The sequence below is a fragment of the Alosa sapidissima genome, chromosome 14 (genome assembly GCF_018492685.1).
Source record: "Alosa sapidissima isolate fAloSap1 chromosome 14, fAloSap1.pri, whole genome shotgun sequence".
Classification (NCBI taxonomy): Eukaryota; Metazoa; Chordata; class Actinopteri; order Clupeiformes; family Clupeidae; genus Alosa; species Alosa sapidissima.
In genome coordinates, this window is record NC_055970.1 from 18,109,593 (window position 1) to 18,124,303 (window position 14,711).

General features: G+C 46.0%; 1 protein-coding gene across 1 annotated transcript; it reads left to right on the plus strand.

Annotated features, from left to right (window-relative positions):
- The first annotated feature begins 9,808 nt into the window (after positions 1-9,808).
- mex3b (mex-3 RNA binding family member B) lies at positions 9,809-13,704 on the plus strand. The gene is made up of 2 exons (XM_042062348.1): positions 9,809-10,363; positions 11,162-13,704. The coding sequence occupies exons 1-2, from the start codon at positions 10,135-10,137 to the stop codon at positions 12,565-12,567; spliced, it is 1,635 nt and encodes a 544-aa protein (XP_041918282.1). The 5' UTR covers positions 9,809-10,134; the 3' UTR covers positions 12,568-13,704.
- The last annotated feature ends 1,007 nt before the right edge of the window (positions 13,705-14,711 follow it).

A 14,711-nucleotide genomic window follows, 5' to 3' on the forward strand; every position in this document is an offset into this window, starting at 1 on the left:
GCTCGAAAAAACCACAAACACACCTGCACACAGAGACTGTGGAGGCTTTTCCCAACACAGCCGCTCCTCCTGTCTCCTTCTCCCTAATGGACACAGCATAACCACCCACTCTCTCTCTCACACACACACACACACACACACACACACACACACACACACACACACACATTCCCATGGTTCAATGCCAAACAGTCAAATGCAGGGATTGAGGGAACCCTAAGAGAAAGGGAGAGAGAGCAAGGGAAACAGAAGGCAGTTAGCACATTTCCAGTTCTTGTATTTTTTTTCCTGCCCATATGCACCCCTCTCCCCAGCGTCCATTTTAAACAAATGATCAAAATCATCCTGTTTTTACATCCTAAGTGTGCTTTGGCAATCTCTGCATGCCGCCTGTATTGTATTTTTAAGCTGTGAGCTCTTGTCAGCTAATGTCATAATCCATTTAATAAGCAGCTAGTCGCAAAGCAAAGCAAAGCAGAAACGAGTCCAATCAGCCTGTGGGTGCGGTGAGCGGCAACAAAAGGCCTCGTGTGATTTCACGATTTTTGCCTCTGGCCCAACGGAAAAAACCTCTTTATCCTATTTATTCACAGGGCCTTTTTTTAAAAAAAAAATAAAAAAATAATAATCTGAGTCTGGTGTTTGGTCTCCCGGGATCCAGTTGGCCATTCTGAGCCTGTGTGCAGGACTATGTGTGGGCCAGGGTGCTGAGAGCACACAGCTGAGAGGGGGAAGGCAATAACAGAGAAAGAGAGAGAGAGAGAAAGAAAGAAAGAAAAAAGAAAGAAAGATGAGGGGGGGGGTTGTGGATTAAGACTGGCTCCTTATGGCTGGTGGCATCCTTCTCACGCCCCCCCCCCCCACCATGCACTTAGAGAAGCACAGACAGTGCCAGGTTGAGTAGCCAGAGGCAAATGGAAGGATGGTACCGCGTTTAAACAACCTTAGAAGAGAAGGTGAGTCGTGTAAACAAACCAGACAGACAGGTCTAAGGACAGCGAGAGAGTGGGAACATCCTGTTATCACCCCCCCCCCCCCCCCCCCCCCCCGCTGCTATTGCCTGTACAGAGCAGAGCTCTATATTACATCTCACAAAAGGATATGTGCCATGTATTGTGATGGACTGCAGACTTGACCACCCGTGCTTCGCAGCCAAAGGATCTCACACACACACCCATAACACATATTGATGCAGCCCACTGCGGTGCACGGCGCCTCCAAACACACTCTATTACGGTGTCTCCAATGATTTGTCTGTGGAGTTTCTGCTGATATTGATCCAACCATGACAGGTGTACCTTCTGAGTGCGTCAGGGATGGCAGATTCTGATATTATGTTTTTGCCAACAGGCTTCAATGTTGTTTTCTCTTTCTCTCTCTCTTGCTCTCTCTCTCTCCTGCCACTGCCATCAGTTCCCCTGCCTCCCCGCCCTCCTGCCTCAAATTGTCTCACTGAATCCGACGGCTCAAATCCACTGCTAATGGATTCCGCAGTCATAACTACAGCTGTGGCCCCCTCTTTACCAGAGGTAATAATCATGACAGAGGATGCATGATGATTAGGCCATATGATCAAATGACACAATATTAATAACAGCGCAAGATCTTTTTTCATACAGACAGTCTTCTGCTGAAGGTGTCTGCGGGCGAGGCGTGTGTGAGGCAATATTGATTCCTAATGTGTGTGTGTGTGTGTGTGTGTGTGTGTGTGTGTGTGTGTGTGTGTGTGTGTGTGTGTGTGTGTGTGTGTGTGTGAGTGTGAATGTGCATGTGTGTGTGTGTGAGTGTGTGTGTCAATGAGAGTGTGCATGTTCCTCATCATGAAACAGCAGGACGGCTCAGTATGATCGCCACTGACCCTGCGGCAGTCACAGGTCAGCCATTAAAGGGGAAATAAAGAGCGCCATTCATCTGAGCGCAGCCCCTTGCACAGCGAAACACTGTAAACGGGCAGAGCCAGTGCTAATAGCCCGCTGACCCCATATTTTGATTTCGAACCACCTTTTTTTTTCATGCACAGGGACACCAGGGCTTGAGGAGGGAGAGGAGAGAAAGAGGCAACCTTTCCGAGCTGTTAAATTCCTGAGTAATTTATAGACGGGTCTAATAGGGGCGGTCTGGAGAGGTGCCTGAGCGCAAGGACAGGAGAGGCGAGGCCGGGACAAGGCGAGCCACACAAGTACACAGAGTCACCGCTGACATATTTTACGCTGCACAGATATTACAGCTCTGCTCCATTTGGCACAGCCCCTGGCAGAGGGAAAAAAATAGGGGAACAGGATTCACCCAGCCCTGCAGCAGACAGACTTGCCTGAGTGACATTATTCATCAGGTGCCTGCGATGAATAATCTTTAGTCTCCAGGCACACGGACCTTCTTTGTCTTGCTCTCTCTGTCTCACTCTCTCACTCCCCCCTTCATTCACCTGAAACCGTGAATGATCTAGATAATGACCTTGACGGGTTACTAATCCTGGAGAGAGATGCCCAGCCTGCATTTAGTGCAGCAGTTTTTGTTGGAGTGTGAAGATTTTGGCAAAGCACCCCCTGCTGGACAACATCAGAACAGCATCTCACCAGACAGCACCCCACCCAGACGGCCAATTCACTGTTTATGTAACAGCAGGACACTCTGTTAATCTGGCATTAAAAATACCTGATGCAAACATCAGACAGTGTACCTCCCCATCACCACTTGATGCTGGTCCTTTCCTTTGCAAAACAACAGATTATCAGAACCTTCTAGAATAATTGGAAATGTAGATCAATTGTGTGCATTTCATTCATAGCACCCCAATCCAAGGTCCTGTTTGACAGTGCAGTCGGCCAGCATTGGGGTTGGAGTATGAACGCAGATCGTCTGATCCCCATATTATGAGCAGCATTAAGGGGCATTATCCATCCACGGTATGCATGCAGCGTGGATTAACAATCATTTCGCTGTCAGTGGCGCTGGCCAAACGGTAGCGGCTCTCTGATGAGGGTGGCCAGGGCTGTTATCAGATGTAAAGTGCGCTGGGGGAGTGACCCACATGTGGAGAACAGGGCCGTCATTCAGAGCCAGACTGCCCCGCGACCCGCTCGCCCTGCCCGCCGCAGCCCAGCTCCGCTCCGCCGGGGGAGAGGTGGGGAGTCTGGCCTCGCCTTCCCCCTGGCTGCCCTTCCAAGCAGCCAATCAATGGAGCCCGGAGTCAATGGAACTTAAAATCTGATCCCCATCAGTCCGCACTGCTGCAGAATGGAAGGGGGGCGGGGGGGGGGGGGGCAGCGGTGTGGTGAGGTGGGAAGAGGAGGAGATGGGAGGGGAGGGGGGGGTCAGGGGATGAGAGACGCTCCTTTGAAATTATACAACCTTTACTGCTCTGTCTCCCCTCCCCTCCTTCTCTCTATCTCACTCTCTCTCTCTCTGTCTTGCTCCCTCCCTCTCCCTCCCTCTGCAGCACATAGCTAGCCGAGTCCTACCTCCCTTTTTTCCACTGCCGAAATGAGCTGCAGCAGCCAGCAGCCACCGAATTGCAGCACATCTGAGGAAGGAGGGAGAGAGAGGGAGGCGGCTGGTTAATTTTAGTGGCTGACCCAATTCCATGCTGAATGAAATAAAAACATATACAGCATGGTATTTATTTATACGTTCTCTGCCAAATACATTGCCTGAGGCCCCATCACTCCAAAAGAGCTAAATGTGTGAGCAGCTTCATTACCCTGCTGTGATTAATAAACGGGAAGTCCTTCTTGGAAAAAAAAAAAAACAACAAAAAAAATTATATATATATATATATATATATAATTTTAAATATATGTGTGTGTTTGTGTGCAGACAGGAAAAGTTGCTGTGTAGTTACCTTAGTTACTGCTGCCGAATTCCCCAGTGTACCATGGTTTGTTTATTGTACTTTAAACCCGGGCTTGACACTGGAAATGCCTTGTCTCCTGCATGAGGAATGGACTTCGCTCCACTGCCTCTCATTAATGTTCCTGAGAAGAAAAAAAATATGTGTACAGTTTGGTGATTGCTGAGAGCCTTGGTGATTGTTTTTGAAATGTGCATAATTCATTGCCTACTTACAGTAATAGGGTCTTAAAAGACATTTGGTTTTTGGCTTTGGCTTCGAGGTCTGATGAATGGTAACCTTTGTTGGCCCACAGGAAGAGTCCCTCATTTATATAAACTACTGCAATAATATTTTGGATGTTTGTAGTATTTGATTATTTGCTGTTATAAATAGGGTGGATTCAATATGTGTCACCCTCAAGTCAATATTGCTTTTTCCTGTTGCCATCATATCTGGCAGTCTCATCTTATCTGCCAGTGGTAATTTCTTCCCGTTCGCACAACAACTCAAATCACATTGAGGTTATCACTGTCATTCTCCATGGAAACACTATACTAATTTTAAACTAGTTTATATCTTATACAGTGGATTCGACTGTAAACATAATGAACCAGATATGTGCCTCTTATAATAGCTAACAGCGCTAGCGGGACAGTAGTGATTCTTCTGAGGGTTCTGTCAATTGCTACAAGGGAGGCTCCCCCACAAAGGGCAGTTGCTCAAGTGATGTGTGAGAGGATAATGTGTGAACGTTCCTGCGGCCATTTGTCCATGCCAACTCGGGGCCGACTCAGACAAGGGTTATATGACTTCCGTCTTCCGGCGACACGCATAGCTCAGAACTAGGTTCAAAGCAGTGCGATGTGGGGGCTTGTTTTTGCATTTAGGAGGACAAAGGCCGGATTCATACCTCCAGACTTGGCCCAAAGTTTCTGACTCAGCTAGCATCCCCCCACCACTGCCGCCTACCCCTCATCACCTCTCCCCATCCCCCATGTGAGCGGTGCAGTAAATTAGGAGGTTGTTTTAATGCAGGCCTGGCTGCTGGGATTAGGGCTAAATCTCTCTGCTGTCAGTTAATAGGAAGGTACAGCACAGTTGGTGGGGTTGGTGTCTTGTAATCCTCTCCCCCTAAACACACATGCACTGGCTCCCACACACAAACACATACACACTGGCCTTATCTCTCTCAAAATTCGGCACTGTCTTCTCACACATCAGGGCAGGATGGCAGAGCCAGCTAGTTCAGGAGCCCAGTGGAGCAGCACAAAGGTGTGGCTGGCCCTCTCTGCATTATCCATTGGCTCGCCGGTGCCAGTCCCTGGCTCACGCTAGAAGTCTGGGGCTGATGACTTAATGTTTATGTAAAGTGCCTTTAGCTGAAAGCTGGCCAGGAGCTGAATGTGGCGTGAGTGCTCTCAAAAGCGGCCCTGATAAATGCTGCTGAGGTAAGGCTTTCTAACCCCCACCCATCCACCCCGCCTCACCCCACCCAGCTCCTCCCAGCATCCCCATCTCCTAAATTCAACCCCGGTGTTTATTCTGGGATCGTGTTTATTCCTTTTTAGCCACGAGGCCGGGTTTCCCTCTTGGCTGCTTTTCGGGAGCAGAGCAGGGCAGAGCGGCGACGCGTTGCGGGGAAGGTCACTTTTAGGTGGGAGGGAAGATCTGCCGTTCGAATCGAATGAGCCGCGCGCTCTGAGAAGCGCTGAATTAGGAGTGACAGACAGGGGATGGGGTGGGGCTGGAGGGGGGAGAGAGAGAGAGAGAGAGAGAGAGAGAGAGAGAGGTGCATTGTGGGCTGGCTGCTCCAGCTGTCCTGCCGCTGTGCTGCATGGCTTCTTCAGGCGCCTGGCAGGCAGCCAATCAGGGCCGACGGAATCAGTGCCACTTCAGTTCAGTGTGTCAGCGCGGGCGGCAGGAGGAGGAGGAGGGAGGCGGGGTGACAGGGGGTGGGGAGGGTTGGTAGGCGGCTCTGCTCTCCGCATCCCACCTGCAGACGCGTCCTGCGTCATTGCTGCTGCTGCTGCTGCTGCAGTGGCAACAGAGATGGCCTCGTTCACCCCATCCTTTTCCTCTCTTCCCCTACCCCACCCCACCCCACACACTCTCTCATCACACACATACCCACAATCAATTCACAAGCCAGGGAGCGCCGGCTCGTTTTTCAGCCGCTGTTGCCCAAGCAGTGCTTCAGCATGCACAACACATGCCATCAAGCTCAGAGCAATGAGCCTATTACTGTATAACGTGAGATATCCCCCAGCAGTCAAACAAGATGCTTTGTTTTTGTGCTATTTTATTGCCCCAATAAGTGGCAGTGATACAGTGTAGTAAAAAAGCATATTCAATTACAGTGCTTCTCAGCACTGTCTTTGTAAACTGCCTCCCTGTGCAGACAAAGAACTAGAGCCAGGCTGCTCTCTTCCCCCCCTCTCTCTCTCCCTCTCCCTCCCTCTCTCTCTTTCTCTCCCTCTCTTGCTTATTTTTTTCCTGCTCCCCACTCTTGGTTAGCGTAAGAAGGGATGAGGTCAGACTATCCAAACAGGGCTGCTTTGGTGGCTCTCTGCTCTGCTCTCGGCGGTTCCCGACTGCCCAGTTTCCTGTGACCTCCGGGGCTGTTGTGTCAGTCGGCAGCTCAGGGCACAGATTAAGTCTCTCAACACTGGCCGCAACCAGTTCCTCCACAGACAGCCCAGGCCGGCCCCAGCCGTTTGCACACACAGACAGGTCTGGGTCACGCTACACTAAGCTCCTCGTCTTCTCATTAGCGGCCAGGCAGGTAATCGCGTCTAACCAGCTGGTTAACTTCTAATGCCAAACAGCAAATATCAGTTACAATGCATCAGCTGCCCATGCCAGAGGAAGACTTTGCAGTAAAACAAAATGAGCAGTGAGGGCTTACAGCAGACGAAGCACGCCCCAGTGTATTTTCCATAGAGCAGAGGCTTAACTTAGGCTGGCTAATTGGAGGATACTATCAGACAGATTTCCTGTGCTGAATGAGAAACAATTCTGCCGCAGTGATTTTAATGTGGAATAAAATAAAACATGCCCACTGCTTGTAAACCCTTTGCATTACGGAAAACCAGATACTGTTTATATTTATATGGCACATTCTATATGTTTTACACCTTTATATATGTATTATGAATGCATTATATGCATTATTATATAAATCATTTATCAAACACACAAACTCACGGTATTAGATAAAATAAAATCCCTATTATTTAATCTTTATTTCAATCTGCCCTCAAAAAGCCAAATGGAACATTAGTGTGATATACACTTCATGTGTCGCAGCTATGGAGAATTGCCTAACATCCAGCTATTTACTGTCTGTGTTATGATGGTTCTTTCTCCCTTTATTTTATATCACTGGATGTAATAAAACGTTTCAGCTGCGCGGCGAGCATTTTAACAAGAAAAACATGTGCTCATAAAAGTCATGTCATTAAGATGACCACTGCTATTCCATATGGGCAGCAGAAAATACACCAGGCCTGCTCTGGGAGGCTGACAGTGACTGACGACGTTCAACCGCTTGTTTCCAGTCTGCCAACATCCAGCTTTTTAGTCAGACCAATGCACCGTTTGCTCCAGAGGGACAAAATATCCTGGGGATTAACACTCAGTATAATAGTCAGAAACCCTGGAACACTCCACATCATGTAGCACACAAAGCACACAGACTCACACATGACGGGCTAATTAATAACATGCATTTGGAACAAAGAACGTTTTCTCTGTTTTATGCACCATATGTACAAACTGGTGCTTACAGGCAAATTGGTGATGACATTTCTATTGTGTGCATGCATAAGGATGCATGTTAGACATTGAGCCATTTGGTGAAGTTACAATGAGCAATTGTGTTGTTTAGTTGTTTTATGGGTAGTACAACATATAAGACCTGCCCAGTTGGAATGGAACTAACGTGAGGGGAAAAAAGTAAATGCACGTGTTGCATCTTTGCATTGAAGTGTACAACTTGAAATACACTATGTTTTTTTTAACATTACACAAAGGATATTAGTGTTACGAGTAGCAACATATTCCTGTGTATTACCAAATTTCAAGGTGCCAAATTGCACAGAATACATTTTATTTCTTTGTCATCAAATACCTTACACCCTGTGTAGAAAATAATAATAATAAAAAAATGTATTTAACATAAATTGCATACTCCTATTATAAAATATAGATTTGGGGCTTAAAAAAAAGATTTCTGAATGAAAATGAGCGGCAGATCTCACATTCTCAGGTCTAAAGGAGTTAATATTAGCATACCTATTCTTCCCCAACAGTGAGGTGACAAAGCAAGTGCTTCTCGTCTCAATGGCTCTGAATTGGTTTGAAATTTTCTTTGTGTGAGAGAAGCAGATTCCCCTCCCCCATACAACCCACCAGTATGATCACAATGGGTGCCTTTGCCTCTAGATGCAGTTGCTTTTGGGAGAGCTTCAGTATGCACCTCCACCGTGGCCTAAACATTTACATACTGTCCAGCATCACAAATGAATCATGTCATTTGTTTGCCTATTGTTGGTGACACATCACCTCATCCTTCAGATCAGAAGACTATATTATTCTGCTTCATGACAAAGTATAAGCTGTTCTTGTAGTACACTGACATGAACAGCTTGAATTAAATAAAGGTGGGTCTAAATAAAGGTGGGTCTAAGATTAAAATGTAGAATCAACATTAAAATCCACACAATTTTATATTTGTCTGATATCCGCCTTTACTTTAGCTAATTTTCTTTTACACTGACCTTTTCAGTTAAACCAAAAACTGTTTACAGGCTATATCAGGCTACTGGTGTATTTGAGTAGGACTTGCTGATGTAGAATACGTTTTGAATTGATTGAGACCCTTTTGTCAGCTGTCCCTGTCCACTGGTGTAAACATCCTGAGGAAATGAGAAGTGTTTGAACACAACAATTACCTGTTAGTTGTTTCAAGTTGCTGAGCAAGAGGGGAGGAGAGTCTGATGTCATTTGGCAAATGCCTTGTACGAGTCAACCAGATAGATAAAAAGGGAGAGCCAACTACTGTCATAAAGCGCGTGGTCATAAACCACCGCTTATGTTGAAGAGGGACTTTCAGACCCGTGCACTGGAAGGAGAGAGGGAGAGAGAGAGAAAGAGGGAGGGAGAGAGCAGAGGAAGCTGCATTCATCACAAACATCAAACAAAGACCGCATGTCCGGGCATGTTAGCAGACATTTGTTCTTTACTTGAAATCGATGTATGTACCTTTGTAAATCTATTAATCCTGCTATCAAAATAACTTACTATATTTTAAGAACAGCACAAACATGAAATATCCCATCTAGGCTAGGCCTATATGAAACTGCAGATATAAGTCTACTAGCCATGTCTACGCAACAAGAAATGTTCATGACCTTCTTGTTCATGGTGCTGATCAGAAATAAACATTACGTCATGTGAATATTAATATGTAGATTACACAGACTATTCATACAGGTTGTACTGCAGTGTTATATGACAGGGTAGGGCCAAACGCACGTAGGCTGCTTTATCATGTCAAGACATCCACAGGAAGTAGGCTACACAATGTAGGGCTCATTGCTAGTAAGCTACTGATTGAAAATCAATAATCATCTCAAGAGCTGAGCATGTGATGTGATGTGAGACAATGCAACAAACTCAAATTTCAATGTGAACAGTAGCCTATCCTACTACACCCCGATAAAATGTATTTCTATAACAATTTGTTGCTAAATTGGAAAAAATAAACTCTAGTCAACGAAATGGTCTATTATGGTTTAATTAGACAACAAAGGAGGGAGGGAGTAGGGGACTGGATGCTTAGCCGGTAACCTCCCATCCACCTAGTTCTATCCAATCAGACCTGCGCATGCAAATAGCAGCAGCGCCGCACCGTCCCTGCCCAACCAGTGACGTCATTCGCACATATCCCCCAGTAGTGCTGTCTGGTTGCAGCAAGTCAGACAGAAAACAGAAAAGAGCTGAGTGAGCCGGGGAGGGGCCCTTTGAAGGAATATTGCCACCGCCGGCATTCCAACAACTCAGTAGGCTGCTTCGGAATACGCATACTGTGCGTCCGCAACAATCTAGGAGCTGGGCGCAGAGATCGTCCGCATAGGTCGGACTGCACTGATTTTTAACTGCCTGGAGAGGAGAAGCACTGATTTGCACCAGTGGCTTGAAACCGGTGTCCCCTCTCTCTCCCTGCTCAACCCTGCCCTCCTTCCGTAGTTCTTTCCCTTTGTCTGATCTCCCTGATCCCAGAGACTGCAAGATCTCTCAAGATGCCTAGTTCGCTCTTCGCCGACATGGAGAGGAATGGGAGTAACCAAGGGGACGCCTTGGACGACCAAAGAGCCCTACAGATAGCACTGGACCAGCTTTCGTTGCTCGGTTTGGACAACGACGAAAATTCAATGTATGACAATGAGCCGAGGAAAAAGAGCGTGAACATGACCGAATGTGTCCCAGTTCCTAGTTCAGAGCACGTAGCTGAAATCGTCGGCAGACAAGGTGCGTAGTCTACACTACTATACTACTCTACTCTAACACTATTTTCTTTCACCTCATTTGTGTTAGTCCTTGACTTGACGTGCACTGTTGACGCGATTTAGTGTTAGATTTGGCTTTTGTTATGGGACGAGACGTGTCCATGTGCGCAGACACCATAGCCTATATTTTCCTCTGCATTACCCTCGCACTCAACAACAAAACAAAGACATAGCGGAATAGTGCCCTTAGCACGCAGACAGTGCAACTGACAGTACTAAACAGTATCAACTGGCTTTCCTCTTCCAATGTCATATTATATCATCCTGTCCCACTTACTCGAGTCAACAGAAACAATTTCATAAGCATCATTCTTTTTTGAAGCTGGAGTACTAATTTACTTGTGTCGTAGGGATGGCATAGCCTACAAAAGTTATGTGATATTATGGAAAACACTATTTTTTTGTAGCATAGGCATTTGTATAAAAAACCTTATCGTATCTTTGTAGAATTGCATTTGTCACTGATGTGCAGATGGTGCCTAACAGTTTATGCCTTTTTAAAAGCCACGGAACATGATGAATTCTGCATGCATTTTTTTCCTCGGCGCTATTTTTGACCTGACTGCTGTATGTCATGTAGCAGGGCATGTGGTTTGAATTTGTGCACTGAAGAAATTACTAGATTGTTGTTCTGGAATATCTGATTGCTCTAGCGTTAAAACACTCTAGAGTTACACATGTCAGCTTGTTAGGGCACTATGCTGAGTCTTAAACCCTACCTATACTTACAATTATCTCCAATGTTTTATTCTAAATACAGGTTGCAAAATTAAAGCCCTGCGAGCAAAAACCAACACCTATATCAAGACTCCAGTGCGTGGGGAGGAACCAGTCTTTGTTGTGACAGGCAGACGAGAGGATGTAGCAATGGCTAGGAGGGAAATCATCTCTGCAGCAGAGCATTTCTCCATGATCCGAGCCTCTAGGAACAAAAACAGCACCCTGAATGGGAGTGGCACTGTCCCTGGGCCGCCCAACCTTCCCGGGCAGACCACCATCCAGGTGCGGGTTCCCTACAGGGTGGTGGGATTAGTGGTGGGACCCAAGGGGGCCACCATCAAGCGGATCCAGCAGCAGACGCACACCTACATTGTCACGCCCAGCCGAGACAAAGAGCCAGTCTTCGAGGTCACAGGCATGCCGGAAAACGTGGACCGCGCGCGGGAAGAGATCGAAGCACACATCGCCATGCGTACCGGGGGGCTCATTGAGCTGACCGACGAGAACGACTTCCACGCCAACGGCACGGATGTGGGCTTCGACCTGCACGGCCACGCCAGTCTGTGGAGCAAGCCTACCTCCAGCGTGACCCCCACCTCTGGACGCAAGCCTTTCTCCAACTACCGCAACGACAGCTCCAGCTCGCTGGGCAGTGCCTCCACAGACTCCTACTTCGGGAACAACAGCAGCTCCCGGCTTGCAGACTACAGCCCTCCAAGCCCCGCCTTGAGCTACACCGCCTCCAACAATGGCAACAACAATAACAACAACGTCAACATCAATGTGAACACCAATGGCAACGAGTTTGTCTATGGGAGCGAAGTGATTTCGCCCGACTGCACTGACTTGACCTTCGAGTCTTCACCCGGATTTGACCCCACGCCTGCTCCCCCAGGACTCCTCTGGTCCCAGTACGAGCGTGGCGTGGTGTCCGGTGGTGGAAACAACTCAGCCATCTATCCTGCCAATGCTTCCACTAATGCCAACGGGATGATTGCTAACCAGCGGCGTGCCAACGGGGTGGGCTGCAACAACCAGCCCCGGCTGTCCCCGCCCCTGCACCACGCCGGAGGGGCCGCTGAGCACCCGCTGGCCCGCCGCGTGCGCAGCGATCCCGGGGGCGGCACGCTGAGCTTTCCCAACTACCCGGGCAACGCGCTGTCCGCCGGCATCAACGGCCTCTCGGGCTCCCACCTCCCCGGGGTGCCGTCCGACTCGTCCGCCTCCTCCACCTCCAGCTCCTCGTCCAGCTCCTCCTCGGGAACCAGCCGGAAGGGCAGTCGGGACTGCTCGGTGTGCTTTGAGAGTGAGGTCATTGCAGCGCTGGTCCCCTGTGGTCACAACCTGTTCTGCATGGAGTGCGCCAATCGCATCTGTGAGAAAAATGAGCCCAAATGCCCTGTCTGCCACGCAGCTGTTACTCAGGCTATACGTATATTTTCATAAGTTGTACCCAACATGCAGATAGCAACAAACCACCATGAACAAAACTCGTAAGGCTTTATGAAATCCTAATAACGTGTTCTTGTATGTATATATACATATGTATGTAAAGCTGCAGTATCCAAAAAGGGACACCCTTCAGGGCTCCATTGTAATTGTTTATAATGTACTGTAGCTTGGGACAATATTTTCAACATCTAATGCATGTTTTAAATATTAAAGCCTAGTAATCATTAGTTCTAGTAAATTGTACACAACATTAATGAAGTTATAACATGGAGTTAGATCTTGATTGAGGTACTTAAGTCAATTTTGTTGACTGTTATAGAAACTGGCCTTTAAGTTTCACTGATCGAATGTATTGGTAGCAGAGCTTGTGGTTAGGAAATTTGGAAGGCCTTGACAAAACAGGATTATTGACTTCTGAAGGTGACGATACTGCAGCTAGAGAGGAGAAACAGTTGAGGGAGAGCAACAACATATCCTACATATATATGTACAGATTAAAATTCCACAAGTTGAAAGTTTTAAATATTAATTACATTAATACAGATTGAAGTATTTTATTCTTTTTTGACTTGAAAGATTATATTTCGTATTGCAAAGATGTTTACAAATATTTTAATTTAAGTTCAGTGAACTTTTTTGTAGCTGGGTTAAAATATCGTTTATTTTTAGTATGGCCTTATGGCAGTGAACACTGTATTATTTTAATATCACAGAAATGTGGGAAGAAATTCAGACCACAACATGTGTATCGCATTTACCAGTATTCTGTTGGGATGGAGGTTTTGTAGGTTCAGCAAAAAATGTCTTTTAAATCCGCTTCACCCAGCATATTTTTTATTCAGTAATATAAAGCATATTTTATTCTATATTATTACAAAACATTGAAATGTATAAAACTTAGTAAGTCAAACAAAAAGGAACCGTTTATGCTTTCTAAAATTTGTATGAATTAGATTCCAGTGGGAATTACAGAGTTCTGTTGCACCACTATAGTTTAGTATTTCTATTTTAATACATTTGTTTACCACTTGTTTATGTATATGTAGGTGAAGTTACTTGAGCGTAAATGTACTTTATTGAGCAAAGTTTAAAAACAAAGTATATTTTATTTTATGATAAAGGGCCTTTAACCTCATGGTGAAATACTAATATTATATTTGCTGAAACAAGATTTGAAAATGTATCAAGAGTTTTATTTTTCTGACATTTAAAGTTCTACATGATAAAGTAAAACTTAAGTAATGGTGCTACTTCATGTTTTTTTAAGTATTTCTATATAAGTCCAATAAAATGGTACATGAAACCATCGAGTGCTCTAGTTTTTGATGTAGATTCTACCTTGTCTTCTTTGTCCAAGTTGTATTACTTGCTACCCCAGATAGGCAATTCTGTCAGGCAAACAGACCACTTGTAAGAGCTTTGCTCCCAACCATTTGATTCCTGTGGCTTTTTCCTCACTTGCCCCCCTTTCTTTCCATTATGTAGTTATCTCACAATAGCTCCCTGAAATACAGAATGGAACAACAGTGATCTGTTTAGAGCAGGGTAGTGTCCCTCCCCCCCCTCAAAGTGAAACCCCATACAGTGCAGGAGTTGTGGTGGTCATCACTTCTTGTGTAGTTTCCTTTTCTTTTCAGTTGTCCTCAGTGACCTGCTGGTTCTAAAGCTCTGGCTTGTACATGTTGAGATCTCAGAACAGGTTAAGTGTATACTGTTATGGACCTGGCCAAAAATGAGAGCACATAGGCCTCACAGGTCATTTTGTGGATATTAGTTTGTACATTTAGGCTGGGGGTCATGGTGGTGGCAGTTAGAATTTTTAAAATGGGCATGTCTGCTAAGAATTTGCATATATATTAAATCAGCATTGCACAGGTTCAGCTGAATAATTCCACCTCCTCTACTAGCAGTCTCATGTCATGTGGTTGGCTCGGAAAGACTGACGCTGGGGCACATGCCCCATTGCTAGATAATAAATGTGGAGAAAACAGCATTTAATGATAAGTTTAAAATGGAAACATTCAAACGTTGGCCCTGCAGTTTGGCCTCATAAACCATACTATTAGGAAACAATTCCAGTGCCTTGAAAAAAAAAGAGCTGACAAGTGTTTTATCCAAATTCGGAACACATGCTACAA